The following is an 18,622-nucleotide window of genomic DNA, read 5'->3' as shown; positions in this document are numbered from 1 at the left end:
TAGCCCCTCCCCCATCACTGAATATTGTTCTGATAATCAGGGCAAAACGCCTGAATACAGCTCAAATATTAGTGTAACCCCAGGGCCCGATCAAACAAAGACAGCGGCAGGGGAATGCAGAAGGAATTAATTAAAAATCAGGGGGGTGGGTTCCTGAGAAGGAGACGGGGATGAAGGGACGAGGAGGGAAAAGAGGGGTGGGGGTGGGAGTAGTAATTGGAGGGGTGGTGTCTTATAGGACGATAAAGGTGAAGCATAAGAACAAAGAACATTAAAGAGTCCAGGCAGCAAAGGAGACAGACAACGACGACAGAGACAATAAAAGGACTGATGATGAAAACGCCCTTAAAAATCATCACACAGCACATTAGCCGTCTTCACATATACAGTACGTAGAGAATGTCTAGATCATTTCAGGAGACTGTCCCGACCTGGCTCCTCATAGAGGGGGAGACGATCCCTGACAGAAGGACGGGGGGGGACAATATACATCTTTATATCTATTCTACGTGTAGTCCAAATCGGACTTCCTGCTGGAAATAAAAACTGAGGATCTGGCAGGAGACGTCAGAGTCTGTTTGACTTCACATATATAAAGCTCCTCCTGGAAATATCAGGAGTGTAAAAAGCGAGTGTAAAAGCCCCAGTGGTGTTTATGCACAGGCACAAAATCTCCTGAAAATGTACAGAACATTTTTGAAGTTAGCTGCATGTGTGAAGGCAGACGGGTGTTTACTGAGAACACCGCCCACTCGTTTCATTTCTGTGTAAAATGTGGATGTTTTAATGTGCACGTAGTGAAGCTGAACTAACTGTTAGCACAGCGTCGGACGCTGCTGCTGCTTCCTCCATCACTTCCACATCGACCCTCCTGACTTTCTGCCCGACGAGGAAAGTCTACTCCTCTGAGGCTCAGGTTTGAACTAACAAAGTCTGTCAGAAGTGCATATTCAAAATATACTTTCTGACAAATCGAGTGTCAACAAAAATATTATTTCAATAAGATGATATGATCAGAATCTTGGCAGCTATATATGCAAATTTTGGATTGGATTGAAGATTGTAAATTTAAATCTTCAGGGTAAAAGTGGTTGTGTTACGACCTTTAAAAGATGAAACATCCTGCTGAATAATTACACAAACAACTACACAAAATATAATAATGCAGATAATGTAACAAAACGCTGAGCCCAAAACGTGACAAGTCGTTACATTATTGGGAGACAAATAGTTTGCCTGCTCCGTGGTGTAATAACTGATCCGAAATGTAAAACGTAACAACGTTGTATTCTCAGCTTTTTGTTACATTATCGACCAGTCATCCCATTTGGACTTTTCTTACTTTTTCTTTTCTAACATTTTAGGTCGTTGTTCAAGGTTGTAGATAGACAGCACAACACACACACACACACACCAGGCCAGAAACCTCCATATTCCCTGCAGTGTTATCTTTTCAGAAGCATGTAATGAATGTCTGAGAGAGGAGACGTGGGGGGGAGGGGGATGCTGGGAGTCCCTCACTATATTCAACATGAGCGATGACTGAATGATATCTGAGCCTTTCTATATCTTCATGTGTATGGATGAGTCCATGAGTTTCCAATGTATAGTGTGTGTGTGTGTGTGTGTGTGTGTGTGTGTGTGTGTGCGTGCCAAGCTGCCGGTTAAATGTTTCTCCTTGACTGGAGAGACCCTGAAGTCTGCCGCTACATCTGTTGCAGTAAAACAGACTCATGCACAAGAAACACAAGCTGTGCCACAGACATGAACACACATTCATCCAAAATATTCTTTTAAGTGGGGAAAACAATCTGAGTTGAAAATAACAAATGAAAATATCAACAACGATGGTGGACTTATCCCGGCATGCAAACATGCAGAAGGTTCACTTAAAGGCTCCCTTCCCCCTCTACCAAGGGATTGCAAATTTGGATTTATAATCAGGGCTGCCCAAGAGCGATACAGTGGGAGAAGGACTTATGGGCACTGCTCCAACCTGATTGGTCAGAACAGATCAGCTCAAAAAAGGACTGAAATGAGAGAAAATGATTGAAAAGAACGTTTGAAGTTTCATTAACCGATGTCGTCCATGTTGTCCCAGTATTGCCTCTCGGTTGTAGGCTGCTCTCTGTTACTCCTTTGTGATCATCATTTCTCTACAACACTGACTCAGTCCTGTCCTGGGGGGGGGGGGTAGGAAGATATACTTGAAGTGACATTAAAGGTCTTGATCTAAACAGTGTGGGTTTCCAGCTCGTCAGATCCTCAGTGGATCATGAGCATGTTAAGAAGCCTTTTAGAGTAGAGGGGGAATGTCTTCAAAAGATCTTCAACCAGTCCAGTTTTCTTTGGATGGAGTTTTGAGTTTTGAATTGACCCTGACCTGGATGGCAGAGCCGTCCCTGCTTCCCCTGTGCTTATCTTCACCTTCCTCATCCTCCTCGCTGTGACACGATGAGCTCATTCAGCCTGCTGCTTTCCTGCTTCAACATCATTATTCTGTCTTTACCTGTGTGTGTGCGTGTGTGTGTGTGTGTGTGTGTGTGTGCCTGCTAACTGCAGCATTAAATAAACTTGAGAGCATCATAAACAACCCTGTGGGATAGATGCTAATGGGGGCATTTATATTGACCAACACTTACATGTACTTGCTGTTACGGCCATGCCTGCCAACCTGCTGCTATTAGGGCCATTTAAGGAGACAACATTATCCACACACACACACACACACACACACACACACACACACACACACACACACACACACACACACACACACACACACACACACACACACACACACACACACACACACACACACACACACACACACACACACACACACACACACACACACACACACACACACACACACACACACACACACACACACACACACACACACACACACACACACACTGCACAGCCTTACTGGAGCTGAGATCCTTTTCATGACTTCATTTAAGAGCCGCTCGATCAGGTGCTCTCAAAATGATAAGGTAAAGATGACTGTTCCTCACAGGAGCTTGACTAAATGATAAATGATCCAGCCGCATGATGATACTGACTTCTTCTTCTTCATTTATCCCTCTGTTAACTTCATTTGTCCTGTTAACTTTTATCCATGTCCAAAGCACCACTGTAAGGGGTCATGAAGTGGAAACACGGAGGTCGATCTGCTCAGAGTTTTAAACATTAAATTATCGATATTTGTTGGTAGAGATTCGGTAACTGAGTCAGGATGATGATGACTTCAACACTGAGTTTGAGTTCAGCCAGAGAGGAAGAGTCATTCTGAGTAAACATCCCCACCTTGTGACCGCAGGGAGATTACACGTCCTCTGTTTAATAGAATCTGTGAAGCATGGAAGACAATGACGTTTGATTTTAATTTAAAATAAATTCTCATTTTTTAGTTTGATATTTAAAATGATTATCTGAAACATTTTATGAACCCTAATGCTTCCTCATCCTAATTTTCCACTTTATAATGAACAGATTCTATTCAACTTGATACACAAATGAACTTGATAGGTCATTTTTTTAATTATTTTTTTTAAACAGGCTGGTTTGCAGACTCACAGCTTCACCTACCTTCAAATGATTACAGAGACAAACAGTGTGAGGCTCTTTTTTAGGATTTGGTAGCATAAAAAAACAAAAAAGAACTGAAATAATGAGTTTATTTATGATTGGTCCCTCAGTCCAAAGAAAAGCTTGTTGGGTAAACTGGTGAATCTAAATGTTTTAAAGTCCAGCCCCCCGCCACTCTGTCTGCCTCTTACAAATACGTCATCAATGTACGAGAGGTTTCTTCACATGTTAGTAATGAAGACGTTACTTCTCGTCCCTTGCTGTGCTAAATGAAAACGCAGACGTTAACTTAACCGTTGTGACGTTTACAAACTCCTGTTTCAGACCGCGATCTGACCTCTCTATGAATAACAGACAGAAAAAAGCTTATAAGAAGGAAAACGAGAGACTGTCCCAGTAATTCAAAAGCTAAATAAACACAGAACAGATTCCTTGACCCACAATGTATTTAGACACTTTTGTTGTGACAAAGAAGGATCTGGATCGAATCAAAACGGCCACGATCTGGGAGGTCTCGGATTAAGTCTATAGTTGTTTACAACCTCAGTGATGTCACCACTCTCTCGTCTAAACGAACTGTAGAGCATGCTAACAGATGATTAGCATGAAGTTTAAGACGGTTTCATGGTAGATATAAAGTCTTACTCCAAATGCATCTTGTTTCTTCAACATGTCAGTGTGTTGTTGTCATTTCTATAATATATATTTAATATATTATTATTATATTATATCTATTATGTGTTACTAAATGCAGGTGAACTGTACACAGACACAGAGAGAAGGTCATGTACCTTCATGTGTGTCTATGTGTTGTTTAGTAGACACACAAATGATAAAGTGGGGTGGGCGTTGTTACATGTTGACAATCCCTTGACAGCTCGCACATAAATAAACACACACACGCGCGCACACACACACACTCACACACACAGGAAAACCTTCCTTGTTGATATATTTTATCTATCAGCAGCCAAAAGATGGATTGCAAACACACAAACACACACACACCTCAAAAATATTATCTTCGGTTCTCTCTCCTCCTTTAAATCTTCCAGGATGTGTGTGTGTGTGTGTGTGTGTGTGTGTGTGTGTGTGTGTGTGTGTGTGTGGGACAGTGAACATCAATCAGAGAAGTCGTGGTGCCCAGAGCTCTGGCAGGAGTTGAAGATGATTCTACTATCAATCACCTCGGAGTGTGTTTGTGTGTCTGTATATGTGTTAGTATGCGAGTGGTAGTTTTTGTGCGTCTGTTTGTGTGTGTGTGTGTGTGTGTGTGTGTGTGTGTGTGTGTGTGTGTGTGTGTGTGTGTGTGTGTGTGTGTGTGTGTGTGTGTTAGTGTGTGTGTGTATCCAGCATCTTAATCGCTCGCTCTGTTTCTCATTCTCTGTCTGGATCAATACCATGGTCTCAACACTCGACACAAAACAATCAATCTCTCCTTGCTTTTCTCAAGCACACACACACACGCATGCAAACACACACACACGCGCACTCACAAACTTACAAAGAAGATAATTGTCTTTTCTTCACTATTATATATATATATATATTTATATATATATATAGTTTAATGGAGAAGATGCTGTCTGCTGTCAGGGGAGATGATGAATCACTTGTCCCTGACACGGTCACAGCTTTTTGTTCTAAACGACAAAAATAAAAAAAAATAAAAAAAAGGATCGTCCTTCCCACCTTGTTTCTTTCAAACAGCTCCGTCTGAATCGCTTTGAGGTCGGTGTCCAGTGCAGAGGCGGCCTGCCGGCGTTTCTTTGCCATTTGCTCCTCCAGGTCCTCGACCTGAGCCCTCAGCTTCTTGTTGTCCCGCTCCAGGCCAAGTTTCTCTGTTTCCAGACGCTCCCTGCGGCCCCACTCTGCAGCGTTCTCCACCTGCAGCCGCTCCATCTGACGGAGAGAGCGCAAAGGACAAGACTCAGAGGACACTGAGTGAGGACACAACGCGTGTGGCTGCATGAAGGTTCAAGACGGAGTTGGATCCAAGTGGATCTTCTCAGAGATGAACAGACGTCTTTTTTAAAAATCTTTCCAAAAACAAGTTCAGTTAATCTTCTTTGAGATGAAGGTCAAGTCTGATCACAGGAATGGAAGTCTGTTTAAACAAGTAGTTTAGATATGACGGCTTTCACTATAAAGTACACATATATATGAGAATATGACTTTATTATTTCTCTCAATGGGCTTCATTAAGATGTTGCTTAAATGTGTTCATAAGAAAAGTCTGAGTGATGAAGATGATCTTAACCTGCTGAACTGTTCTCACCTTCGTTCCTAAACTGATGAATTCTCGTTAGCTCGGCTCGTACAGGTTGTTGCTAATTAGCGTAGCAAAACGGCCCTTTAAAGCCCACATAAGAGCCTGACACTGCAGGGCTGTTTGCATACGGCATTGAGAAGAGAAGTACAGAGACATCAGGAATGCTCAAATAAAAACCTAAAAATGATTGTTCACTGGACAACAAGTATCTGAAAAACTGAAGCAGTGATTTAGTTCTGCTCAAACTTGAACCCCAACAGGATCATTTATCCATCCATCCATTACCCACACAACTTTTACTTCCAGTCAATCCGACTTGTCATTGGGCAAAAAGCAGGTTACACCCTGCTCTGTTTGCCAGGCTGACTTAAAGAGACAGACAACCAGCCACAGTCACCAAAGAACCGAACGAGCATGTCTTTGGACTTTGGACTCTGAGGAAGCAGGAGTCACCAGACAGAAGCCACACATGCACACTCCTGTCCTTGGATTCAAACCAGGAAGCTTCTCGCTGTAAAGTGCAGCGACAACACAAATGCTCCAACATGGAGCAGGAAGAACAACCAGCAGCAGGTCTACTTTTAAATCTACTAAATGGTATGAACTTAGAAGTAGTGAGTGAAAAAATTAAGCCAAAGATACTGCAGAGGCAATCGATCTTTACTCTAAGAGAGTCAGGGCCGAAGACGGGCCTGCAGAACTGAATCTGCTTTATCAGATGAAAAGGAAACAGCTGAAGCAGATTCTCCTGCTGTATCCCTCTGGCAGGAGACCCGCGGGTGGACCCACAACTCTCAGGAGAGAATATATATCAACACACGGCCTCAAGGTGGTTGAAGGGTCCCAGAGGAAGAGCTACAAACAAAAGTTACTTTTAAGATGTAGCCTAGCCTGCTGAGGCCCTGCACGGTGATAAGACATGAATAGCCAGAGAGATGAAGAGGTTTCCTACACATTAACCTTCCTATAATATATCAAGTGAGTGTTTAACACTTGGATTACAAACTTCACTCTCAAACCTGTAACAATCCCTGAACATACTTCTCTAAAGAGTTGTGTTTTGTTGACAGTTTAAAGATAATAATTGTGATTTGGAGCCGTACAAAGCAATGGTTGATTTATTGAGTGATACTGAACAGGGTGAAGACAATCCTGAAGCAACCACTAGATGGCGGCATATGCAGGATTTTTAAATGTAAAGATGGAGGATGCAAAAAATCTCTATGATTTTTTTTGTTTTTTCATTTAGAATGAACAAAAACCAAAATCAAACATGAACATCAATCCAATGCATTGGAAAAACAAAAAAAATACAGAAAATAAACAAGTAGTTGTGTTAGTGAGAAGCCCATCCTCCCACTCACCTCTGCTCTGAGTTCAGCTAGTTTCTTGTCCATACTGGTCCGGGCTCCCAGTTCATCCTCCAAGTCTTCAGATATGCGGCCGAGTTCATCCTGGTGAATTTCCTTCAGCAGGTTCAGCTAGAAGTGTTATGAGGAGGAGAAACGAGACAAAGGGTCAAAGGTCATGCCATTTAGTGTTAATTGTTCATTGTGGTATAAAAAAAAAACTAAAAAACAAACTGCACCACCATCAGTGGTGTCAGTATAAACCAGTCCTCCTCCATCCACTAAGTTTAACCCTGCATCTCAAATACACCGTGTGTTGTTCATGATGAAGTCATATCACAACGATCAATCCTTTTATTCTGCACTCTTTTACATGTCACTTCTTTTAGATAGTTTGCTAAAGGCAGTGCTGTTAAACAGAAACAAAATGAGATTTGTTTCCTCTTTTATATCAGATTTCTATTTGCACACACCCACATGCCCTGTCTATGCATTTCTTATGTGACTGATGTAAAACCTCTCTGTGGTCTTTTTTGTTTGGTTAAAGTTATAGAGTCACAAAGTTATGATGTAACATGTTGTCACAACAACACCAAAATAATTCAGAGTTGTGCGCTTGCAGCCCGGTTTCTCTTTTTTTTTTTGGTCCCTCTCCAACGACTCCTTTGATGCTTTTTGCGTCACGCGGAGGTCTGAGCAGCTTTTCACTGCAGACAGCTGTGTGCTACAGCTGAAAACAGAGTCTTGAAGACAGGTTACAGCGAGAGGGTAGACACACCTCTGTTAATACAGGTTTAGTTTTCTTTACGTGACACAATATGACGATTTTTGTGTCATATAAAGAAAACTTTCAGGCAAAGAAAAACTCGCCTTTTCTCGTCTCAAGGCAAAACGAGGGCTGGATTAACGACCATTCAACACTACTAGCATGTTTCTAATGATACAAAGCTTCATGCACATGGGTGAAGTATCCCTTTAAGAAGACACGAAACACAAAAGACCTCTCTGAACAGGCCAGAGTGGGAACTCCTGATTGTTGTTTAACTTTGCTTGTGTTATACTCTCTGTTTAGTGTATCTGCTCTGTGGTGGGACAATAAAGTCAATGTATGACAACATATAGATCCTTCTTTAGCTGCTGGGTCACGTGCCTAATGTACAGAGGATACAGTCCTCTAAGCAGGCTCTCGACAAGTTGATGAGAACGACTCATCTCCTTTACCATCTCTCTCTGCTCTTATCTGATGATTGTATCTCTGCCTGTGTCATCCTCCTCTCCATCTGAAGCTCCGCCCCTGATCCTGCCTCTTCTACCCACTTATCTTAAAAAAGACAACCATCCACCCCATCCACACAGCGCTCAGATCTTCTGACCTCTTCCTCTGACTGTGTGTGTGCTGGCTCATGTCTCCCCTCTCTGCAGGCCTGGACTGCCCCTGAGTGGTCAAACGCTGCTAAAGCATTACAGGCCTGTGTCTACGGTGCACTGAAGTCATGTGATGAGCTGATCTTCAAAGATTCATTTCTGCAAAACCGAAAGCTAAGAAGAACAAAACCAAGTCGACCCAACGTTAAAGCTCTGACTGCTTTAAGAAGCTCAACAGACTGTTCATCGTTTAACTCTGCAGTTTGGATTCATACAGGATGTTTTTAAATGTTTCCTCTCAGTAACCCTCCTTAAATCAAATACTCTTACAACAGTGTCCCATTGTACCAAGACATGAAGTAGACACTGTGCCATGTTTCAGCACTGACCTGGTGAGCATCTATTCACTGACACATGAATGGCTGGGTGTGGCAGCATGACGCCCTGGATACCTCACCTGTTTCAGAGCCTCTTGTTTGCTCTTGCTGAGCTCCTCGTATTTAAGTTTCCATTGACTGAGGTCAGCCTCCAGCCTCTCGATGCTTTTACTCAGAGCCAGCTTGTCTCTATGGAAACCAACAGACAACACACAGATTAACACTCAAACATATCTTTACTTTTCTAAGATTGTTGTTGACTGAGGTAAAAAAAAAAAAGCAAAAGTGAAAACTCTGAAAACTTTCTGTAGCTCGTCATGTTTCTCTGAATTCAACAAAGGACCGTCAGCCGCCCTTCAAGATGAGCACATGACTTAAGACTGAATGTTGTATGATGAACTTTACATTCAAAAACATTTTCACAACAATGAAGGTAAACATTTTAGTGTTTTACAGCCACAAAAGATACAAAACATTAATCTTAAACAACCTCACTGACAGGTAGGTAGGTAGGTAGGTAGGTAGGTAGGTAGGTAGGTAGGTAGGTAGGTAGGTAGGAAGGCAGTTAGGAAGACGGGTTAGGTAGGCAGGCAGGTAGGCAGGTAGGTAGGTAGGTAGGTAGGTAGGTAGGTGTTCTGGGTTTCATGACGTCCTTCTTACTCTCTCTCTTTCAGCAGGACTTTCTGGGACTCGTCCAGCCGGAGCTGCAGAGCGTTCAGTTTGCTGGACTCTTCCTCTACCGTGCTGATGTCGTCCCACAGCTGTCTGCTGCGTTCCTGGCGGCTCGGACCCGAGGAAGAGCGCGAGCTGGCCGAGTTAACCCCGCCACGATTTTCCCAGGCCTCAGGAGCGTCTCCCTCCAGAGTCCTGGAACCCAGGGTCGACTCCAGAGCTTCCAACTCCTGAGAGGGAGCGAGGAGGAAAACAAGCATGTGACTCATTCATGAAAGCAAATATTACAGTCCCAACACCAGAATAACTGAGCGTCAGTCGTACATGTTTTAGTGCTGAAGGGAGATCCTTGAAGTTTTACGGCCCAGTAACTACAAACTGGATCCACATTTCCTATTTGATCTCTTGTGAAGCTTTGTGGTTTCAAAAGATTTGTCAAAAATGATGGCCTCTTTGGCTACTCTCTGATATCCTCACTGTATTCCACTCCACCCACTCCTACAAAGGTTACAAATCAAACTCCTTCATCCAGCAGATCATCATTCAGGCTCCTGCCAGCGAGCTGTCACAGCACATCCCTGGGACTAACGCAGAGATTTTGGTGACTGGAGATTTTCACATCTTATTTAATTTTACGGCCGGAGCTGAAATGAGATTGGAAACGTTGAGCCATTTCTCCTCACAGAATAGTAAATCTGTCTGCTTTGGCACTGCAACAGTGAAAACCAAAATATTTCCCCACCCTACATCATTCACATCCTCTGCCAGATGTCGGATGCGAGGTCTGTGTCTCCCACAGGCACCATCACACTGTGTGGCGCTCGAAGAAAATCATCAAGCTGCTGCAGAGAGCGCCGCATTAATAAAACATTCTGTGACTGAGAGGATATGCTTGAGAAGTATAACATAAGGGACCTTCTCACAGTATTTTTATTTAATGCTGCATGTTTGAAATCAAGCAGAATGGAGAGGATGGTGACAGAAATGCAGAAAAGTATTTGGTGTTAAAATGATGACGAATAACACTTAAGATGTTTACAGCGATGCAGCAGCTCACGAGGCTTTACTTTGGTACAATCAGGCTCCAAGCTAAATGCTCAACAGGACTGAACTTTTATAGGGCCAATCAATGCACCTTTACACCACTTTCACACAGTGATCACGGAGGGCGGCTGTGGATCAGTGGGTAGACTCCCCCTTAACCAGAAGGTCCAGGGTTTGATCCCCCTCCTGCCAGCAGCATGGAGCGTGTGACTGTGTGTATACAGGATTCTCCTGTTTGTAGCCCGATGTTAAAGTCAGTGTCTTCTTGGTGGGTGAGCGAGCACACGAGCTGCGATCAAACCAGCAACCTTCAGATGACGACACAACCACAGCTGCTCATTCTTCATCCTTTCAGGTTAAGACTATAAAACTAAAGTGTACAATGAGTGTCTCTCCTCATCTTACAGATTACACTACTCTGCATGGGTGATTAAGTCGTTTGCTTTTTAAATGTTCTGCATCAATAATAGGCTTAATCAGACTTTCTAGCCGTACCAATTTCCCTCTTAAATGCCATATATGATCTTTTCACAACAGATCTTTGATAAATATTTGCTTCAACAATGTTTTGCATGTTTTGTAATGATACAAATCTTTTAAAAATGCATTTAGGTAAAACGTGCAAACTAATCTGTTTTTCCACGTTTATAAAAAAATTAATCCAGACAAACTACTTGTAAAGAAAAAAAACACAAAAATAATCTCTTTAAAAGCTTCACATGAACGAGCATTAAAAACAGAGCAGTGAAGGCTCACACTGCCATTACAGGGAATGCCCAACAGAGGGCCACGGTGTGTAGCAGATGTCCATCAGATGGAGCATCCTGTGCCACATGTGGAAGCACTCAGTGTGTGTGTGTGTGTGTGTGTGTGTGTGTGTGTGTGTGTGTGTGTGTGTGTGTGTGTGTGCGAGAGAGAGAACCAGAACAATGGAGAGAGACAGGAAATGAGCCTCTGCTGTGTTTGAGTAACAAGTTCACCGTCCTTTCATGACCACAACCGCTGCACCCACTTACACACGTATCACCACCGTTCACTTGGATTACACCGCTCTTGGTGTGTTTACGTCTGTGAATGAATATTTACGGACATGTGCGTTGCCATGGAAACTCGGCTCGAGCTAGCTGAAGGTCAAGTCTGATGATTCTGCGGTGACATGGATCTTGATTATGAGCTTCCAGCTTGTCCACACACATTTACATCACAGAGAGGTTCAGTGTGTGCGTGTAGCGAGGACCCACCGCCGCTGTAACTAAACACGTGAAGCTCAGTTAGCGAGGAGGAACAGGAGCACAGAGGAGGTCAAAGCTGTCTGATCACATGAGAGGCCGGCTGTTAGCATGACTGCAACTCCTACGGCTGACTCTTCTGTTGCTTCACCAATGTGACTCAAATCTTTGATATGGCGATGCAGGAGTTTGGCTTTTCATTTCAGACAATATTAGACAAGTCAAAGAATTGTGTGCTGTCAATATGCTACCTATAAACATACAACTTAAAGGCTAAGGCAGCACACTACATCTGAGTGCATAACACAGTCAAGCTTGAAGTCCTGGAGTGTTTTTTTTAAAGGGGGAAGCAACAAAAAAAGCAAGGGGAACATGTCCCTTTGGCCCCAGTAGAAATCGGGCCCTTGCCAGTGGATATCCAGATGTTCAAGGAGACAGGCCCCCACCAGCTGTTGAGATGACAAGTCAAGAAGTCATTGGGGAAATGATGGTGACCCAAAAAGACTGCTGCACGATTCAACGCCCTTTTAAGGAACTCCTGCGCTCACATTTATGACACTTGTGTTTGCAGTTGCGTTGATGTTTCAGAGTTAAGACATGGACACATTGGCTAGATTACAGTGTGCGAGTCTTATTTATGTTTAGATAAATAGAGGTCATGACACTGTTGGCGAAGGTTGAGCTGTGGGGCTGATCTTCTCTTCTTCTACATCTCATCTCTTCTTTTCAGTGTTAAAGTGCCTTCATGGGTTTAAAGCTGAAATCTGAAACCTGTTTGCAGTTATCTCAGAGGTTTGTTGTGTGTTGGTGTGATCACAGCTGAGTGAAGGAGTGTATCAGATGTGTGTGTAGAGAGGGTTTATGATGCTCTGCATAGGAGCGCCTGACAGAGAGGAAGTACTGCAGCATTATAAAAGCCTCAGGGATAGGAAAGCATGGTGTGTGTGTGTGTGTGTGTGTGTGTGTGTGTGTGTGTGTGTGTGTGTGTGTGTGTGTGTATCTCCTAAATAGGACAATCACCAAACACACACAAACACTTCTGGAGAGAGAGCTGGAGAAGAGCAGCCACTGTGGCCTACATTTAAGAGGCTTGGGGTCACGCTGTCCTTTCACCAGCAGAGAACACAGACACTTTAACAAGCTCGCAGAGAAAAACATGGAGTCCCATCACTGACCTGTGTTGAGACAAACAGCAAGTCGCTACATCAAAACATACCCAGAACTTCCAGCAGATTATCAGAACTGACCGACTGATCAACAACAAGATTTATTCTGTGAATCAAATGTCAGATGAAACGTTTTCAACAATTTGCAGATTAAAAAATTGGATGTGAAACTGTTTGTTTTTCTCTAACTGACATGCAGAGCTAAAAATATGTTTATTAATTCAAGGTCTTCAACATTTTGCACATAGTTCAGTTCGATCGGCCAGCTGATAATAATAGCCAAAATTAGCTTATCCAGTGAAGCTATCGCTAACAGCTATTTTATTACAGCTATGTGCCGATAGGCTACATTTAGTGACCAATCAAGCAGCATTTCTTTTGAGTTTCATCGTATTAAACCATAGACATCAGCCATCTGTTCCTGAAGGGGGCCATGCTGGGAATCCTCTCCGTCTAACTTTCAGTCAAGCTAACGTCGGGCTGAGAGCTGCAGCTGAGGCGGGCTAAGGATGATTGTAGGTTTAATATATAAATATGGTTACCTTCTGTGCTGTAAGATTTCTGTTTTAAACCACACAAGTGAGTTACTGAAAAACCTTTTTACACCAAAAGTAGCCCGACTGCCTGACTCTGGCCCTTCATCTCATTACACAAGAGGATCTAAAAACCTTCTGCAGACTCACCTGCTGTTGAGCCATCTTTTGTCTGTCCAGGTCCACATCTCTAACTGGCTCTGGCTCTGGAGACCCTGGGGGTCCCTCCCCTACCCTGTCCAGTTTGCTGTCCGTGTGGACCTGCGAGGAGGAGGAGGAAGCAGGGGAGGACGGAGGGATGGATGGAGAGGAGAAGGAGGATGGGTGTGCTGGGGAGGACGACGGGGAAGCGGCAGACAGAGGGGGCGCCGTTTGGTCGTCGCGGAGGCGCACGGTCTCCTGCCGTAGCGCCTCATTCTCTGAGGCAAGTTCCTGCCGCTCCCGCCGAACGCTCGTCAGCTCCTTGGTGATGGTGTCCAGCCGCTGCCTCAGCTGACGCACCTCGTCACGCGCACGGTTACGCTCTGCACGGACCTGGAGAGTCACAAATACACGTAGAAAGTAGTCAGTGATGTCGGCAAAACATCGGCTAGTTTGTGAATGACTGTCAGAAGTCAGGAGTTTTAAATCTGTGTGTTTATTTATGAGTCAGACATTAAGTAAGCAGCACACCTTGCTCCACTTCTCTCTCCAGTTGGCGGTGCAGTCTGACCACCACCTCATGGTCTTCTCCATCTGAGTGGCTCTGGCTCGAGCCTCCTCCAGCTCCCTGAGCCTCAGCTCCTCCCTGCTCTCCCAGTCGGCCCCGGCTCCCTCACACATGGCCCCCAAGGAACCCAGCCCAAGGCTTCCCAGACCGGGGGACAGCAGCAGCGGGGGACTGGAGCTGGGGGTTCCTCCAGTGGGGCTGGGGGTGTGGGTAAGGCTGTCCGGAGAACGGATCCCCCTGTCGGAGCCCAGGCCCAGGCTGCACAGTATGCCCCCTCCGCTGGACTTCCCCCCTTCTGACAGGTGGGGGCTCGGGGTGTGGTTCATGATGGAGGTGTGGGTGAGGACAGTGTTGAGGACGATGGGGGTGGAGGGATATTCAGGAAAAGATCATCCTCGGCAGCCGAAGATCAGCCTGAAGACAGAAACAAAACAGGAAAATAAAACCTGCATGTGCATCTGATGCCCTCATGTGCATCGAAAGAAATAAAACAATTCAACACTGATCAAAAAATAATCTATCTTCAGAATACAAACACAATCAGAGGAAATCACTGACAGACACACTGGGCTGCCTTCAGGGAGGAAAAGTCCTTGTCTGCTTTGTACAATGTTTTACTTCACAGAGAAGCCGGACAGCTGCTTCACAGGACTACGACTGAAACCACTTCTGCTGCGTCAAAAAAATCAGCTCTAAGTAAAACAAGAACAAATGGACTCAAGAAAACAGACCGAGAAAAGCACTAACACACTGAGACAAATGTCTGAGGATCTAATTGAAACATTAACAAAGCTAACTCCAGTCAGCCTCCCAAAGGGAAAGCTCGAGCTCTGCCTCTCAGCAGGCGCTCCCATCAGTCATCCTCCCGTCTTCCCCGGATTCCACTAAAACCTCTTCGACTCCAGGCAGAAGTTGTGCAACGTCAATTGCAAGAATCTCCTTGAATCCCTTTTTTCCCCTCTTCGTTCTCTCCTTTTTACAGAAACTTACAAAAACTCAAAGCAACACACCGACGATTTAGAGAAACTACACAGTCGACACCATGCACACTCTGTGGAGTCAAATCCTCAGCTCTCTGTGTCTGAACTGTCACCACTACTTTCAATTATGCCACCCTATGGTGTTCTGTATTCAGTGTGGTCACCATCAGTCATCTTAACAGGCAAAGAGCTGGAGCTCAGGCAGGCCTTCAGTCTCCTGACCAACTGCTTAGACTTAGACTTAGACTGAACTTTATTGATCTTTTGGGATGACTCCCTCAGGAAATTTAGGTTCCAGCAGTATATACAATAAAGTAAAAAATAGAGATAAAAATGTAGCAGGTAACAGAAAGTAACAATATAAAGAATAAAATAATATAGCATAAATAATAGAACACTCTTCCGTTGAAAGGAATATACCAAAAATATTCCATGGTAGAAGCAAGATATACAAAGAGGCAATGATTATTGTTGCAATTATTGCACTTGGTTGAGATTATTATTGCACATACAAGTGAAAGTGTCCATGTGTTATTGCACAGTGAGGATAGAAGGAAAGACGCTTCAACTCCTACCCCTCTGTCCCGTGTGCTCTAGTCCTCCTCCCTCCTGCTACACTGCTTTAAGACAGATGGGCCACGCCCCTCATTATGCACAACTCGTATCCTTCAGAAAATGAAAACAGGCAACTTGTAAAATTTAAAAAAAAGAAGAAATCACAGCCAGTTCAGTGCGGCTGATAAATAAATGAGCTATTCAGACTAAAATAGTTTCAACATGTCGGCTGTCAACATGGGCGTTTTTATATGGGGTGTGTATGGAACTTCCTCAAGTGGACACTCAAGGAACTACACGTTTTTTTTGCGTTGGCTTCATTTTTCAACACCAGCGGTAGCAGCTTGATCTTGATAAAAGGCGAGTGTGGTTAGGATCGGATTCCCCCTCAGAGAGTGGTGATCTTATCACCACTGCCAGCCTCGGCTTTGCTCTGAAAAACGCTTTTGACAAAATGCCATCTCGGGCTGCGGTCGGAGTTAAACCGCAAACTGTGGACCAAGAAAAGCTCTGCTTATTCCCTTTTCTCTCCCTCCTGCTGCCTCCTCGCTTCCCTCCGGGGGAGGCAGAGGAAGGTCCTGAGGAGCTGTGGGAACAACTCCCAAGGAAGCAGGAGAAAGGGAAAGGAAATGAAGCAGCTTTAGATTTGCAGCTTTTGGCGTAGCGGAGGTTAAACTATGACAATGTGCTCAAGCTGTCAGTGTAAGGCCGTGACGTCAGCAGACTACAGTCTCGACTTCTCTGTCGACTTGCATCCTAACATTAAGGACAACACATTTTGGTTTAGCAACACCTCACACCTCTTTGGCCTTTTGTACACCTGCTGTCCTCACGTCTGGACTGATACCATGTCGACATAACCAAAGCATGACAATCAAAACAAGACAGCGGTCACATTTCCAGGTCGTTCTAAAATCCTGAGACAAGAGTGTAAACTGTGTTTTCATTGTCTTTTATGTTGCTAATGTGTAAACTACGAGGGAAGAGACAGTTCAGACATCTTCTGTCAACACAGTCACGGAAAAATACCAACCAATCAATCCACCCTGATATAGAGCTAGTTCTGACCTAATGCTAAGGCGAGAACACACTCGATAAAAACATCCGAGCAGAGGTCAGTTATGTTGGCTCATTACCAACACAGCTTTTTTAAAAAGTCAGATTCATTAAAGTGATGGAACAGTTAAGTGTAACCCACAGAAGTATACATGTCCTGCTTTAGTGTAAGAACAGGTCAAAGACACCAACTCAACAATGTACAAGAAAAAAGAAACTGTGTCTTTAACTCTCACCATGCTTCAGGTGTGAAGTGACATCATGACATCCTGTTTGTCATTTCTTGTCCTTTATTGAGAGAAAGGACAGGAGAGAGAGTCTTAAAGAGAGAGACAAAGAGGTGACTGTCCTCCAGGAAAGGAGCCACCTAATTGGAGGACCACAGCCTCTGTATATATGAGGGACACGGTGAGCAGTAGACGAGCAGCCCATCATGTATGTTATTTAAACCACAGAGAAGGCGGTCAGGAGAGCTGCATTAACTCTGTTTGTAGAGCAGGAGCACATTATACAGTCCAGTTTGACTCCCAGTCCTGACGCTATCTCGTGCACGTGATCCACCAGTGTCTCACATTTCCTCTCTCTCTCTCTCTCAAGCTGTCCTCTTTAAAATCAGACTCATTTAAACATACTAAAGAACACAGAGAAGCTGTCAGGAGCTTATGGAGGTGGGCGGTGCCATAATAGATGAAGAGGAGACGCCATACAGAGAGCGACAGAAACAGACTGTGATCCAGTCAGTGATGTAATGAGGGCAGCCGTGATCAGAATATCATATCAGTCTGATGCTGCGTTTAGAGATGAAGTCAGTCTGTTCAATCGAGCCCACCACACTCAAGCATGTCCTGAATGAAGGTCGATAAACCTCCTTATACAAGCTCGGACAGGCACTCATTCTTTCTAAAGAGACCACTGTATTCATATCTGTCCAGATTTTAAAGGAGCACTATGTCACTCTGACACCTAGTGTTTCAAATGGGAACTGCAGTCCAAATTCAACACATTGAGGACCGCTGTCTTCCCCCTGCCCGCTCCTCCAGGCAATGCAAGCCCTAAGCCTTTATAGGTCGACTCCTGTGGGTCCGCCGTGATAACTGGTCTCATATCTGACAAACTCAGGGGCGTCCAAAACGGCTCCCAGTCTGAGCTCAACAAAAACAAGACAATCTAAACTGGACATACAGACTGCTGCTTTGTTATCAGGCCTTCGACACACCGTGTCTCTGTAATGTCTGATCATACAGTAAGATCATTTCATGATTTCATTCAGTAAATATCTGAAAGAACACTTCCTCATCTTCAGGATCATCAACTCGTAATCTTCTGACAGGTTAAGTTGTTCTAAAAAAAAACAACAATGCTGAGGATTAAAATGTAAAGGTATAGAACCACTAAATATATGTTACACACAAATAAATCAATAGGGATGTAAAGATTAATTGTACGGCAGGTTAACATCGGTGCTCTGAAAAATGAATGGCAGTACTATCGTGAGCGTAGAGCAGAGGAGGTCGGTTGTAATGATCCTGGCCGTGGAAGCGTTTCAGCTTCCCCGAGACAGAAACTCAACGAGGTGAGAAGATAACAGATAAAATGTGTGTGCAAAAAAGAACTACACAAACAACACAAGCAACATGATGCAGCAATTAATCAACAGCACAATGACGAGCTCCAATCACCTCCACGAGTCTCTCAAAACAAATCCTGACAGAATCGTATTG

The 18,622-nt window shown here is 44.0% G+C and overlaps 1 protein-coding gene across 1 annotated transcript in view; it reads right to left on the bottom strand.

Moving 5' to 3' along the window:
* ccdc102a (coiled-coil domain containing 102A) overlaps window positions 1-18,622 on the bottom strand; it is a 47,352-nt gene that overhangs the window by 7,377 nt on the left and 21,353 nt on the right. The window contains exons 2-7 of the mRNA XM_079339027.1: window positions 14,274-14,724; window positions 13,752-14,135; window positions 9,618-9,859; window positions 9,038-9,146; window positions 7,231-7,347; window positions 5,287-5,496 (exon numbers count right to left, since the gene is read on the bottom strand). Coding sequence (XP_079195153.1) covers window positions 5,287-5,496; window positions 7,231-7,347; window positions 9,038-9,146; window positions 9,618-9,859; window positions 13,752-14,135; window positions 14,274-14,636 — 1,425 coding nt within the window. The 5' untranslated portion in view covers window positions 14,637-14,724. The remainder of the gene's footprint in view (window positions 1-5,286; window positions 5,497-7,230; window positions 7,348-9,037; window positions 9,147-9,617; window positions 9,860-13,751; window positions 14,136-14,273; window positions 14,725-18,622) is intronic.

Source organism: Symphodus melops (genome assembly GCF_947650265.1).
Source record: "Symphodus melops genome assembly, chromosome: 3".
Lineage (NCBI taxonomy): Eukaryota > Metazoa > Chordata > Actinopteri > Labriformes > Labridae > Symphodus > Symphodus melops.
This window is presented reverse-complemented; position numbering and strand designations above follow the sequence as displayed.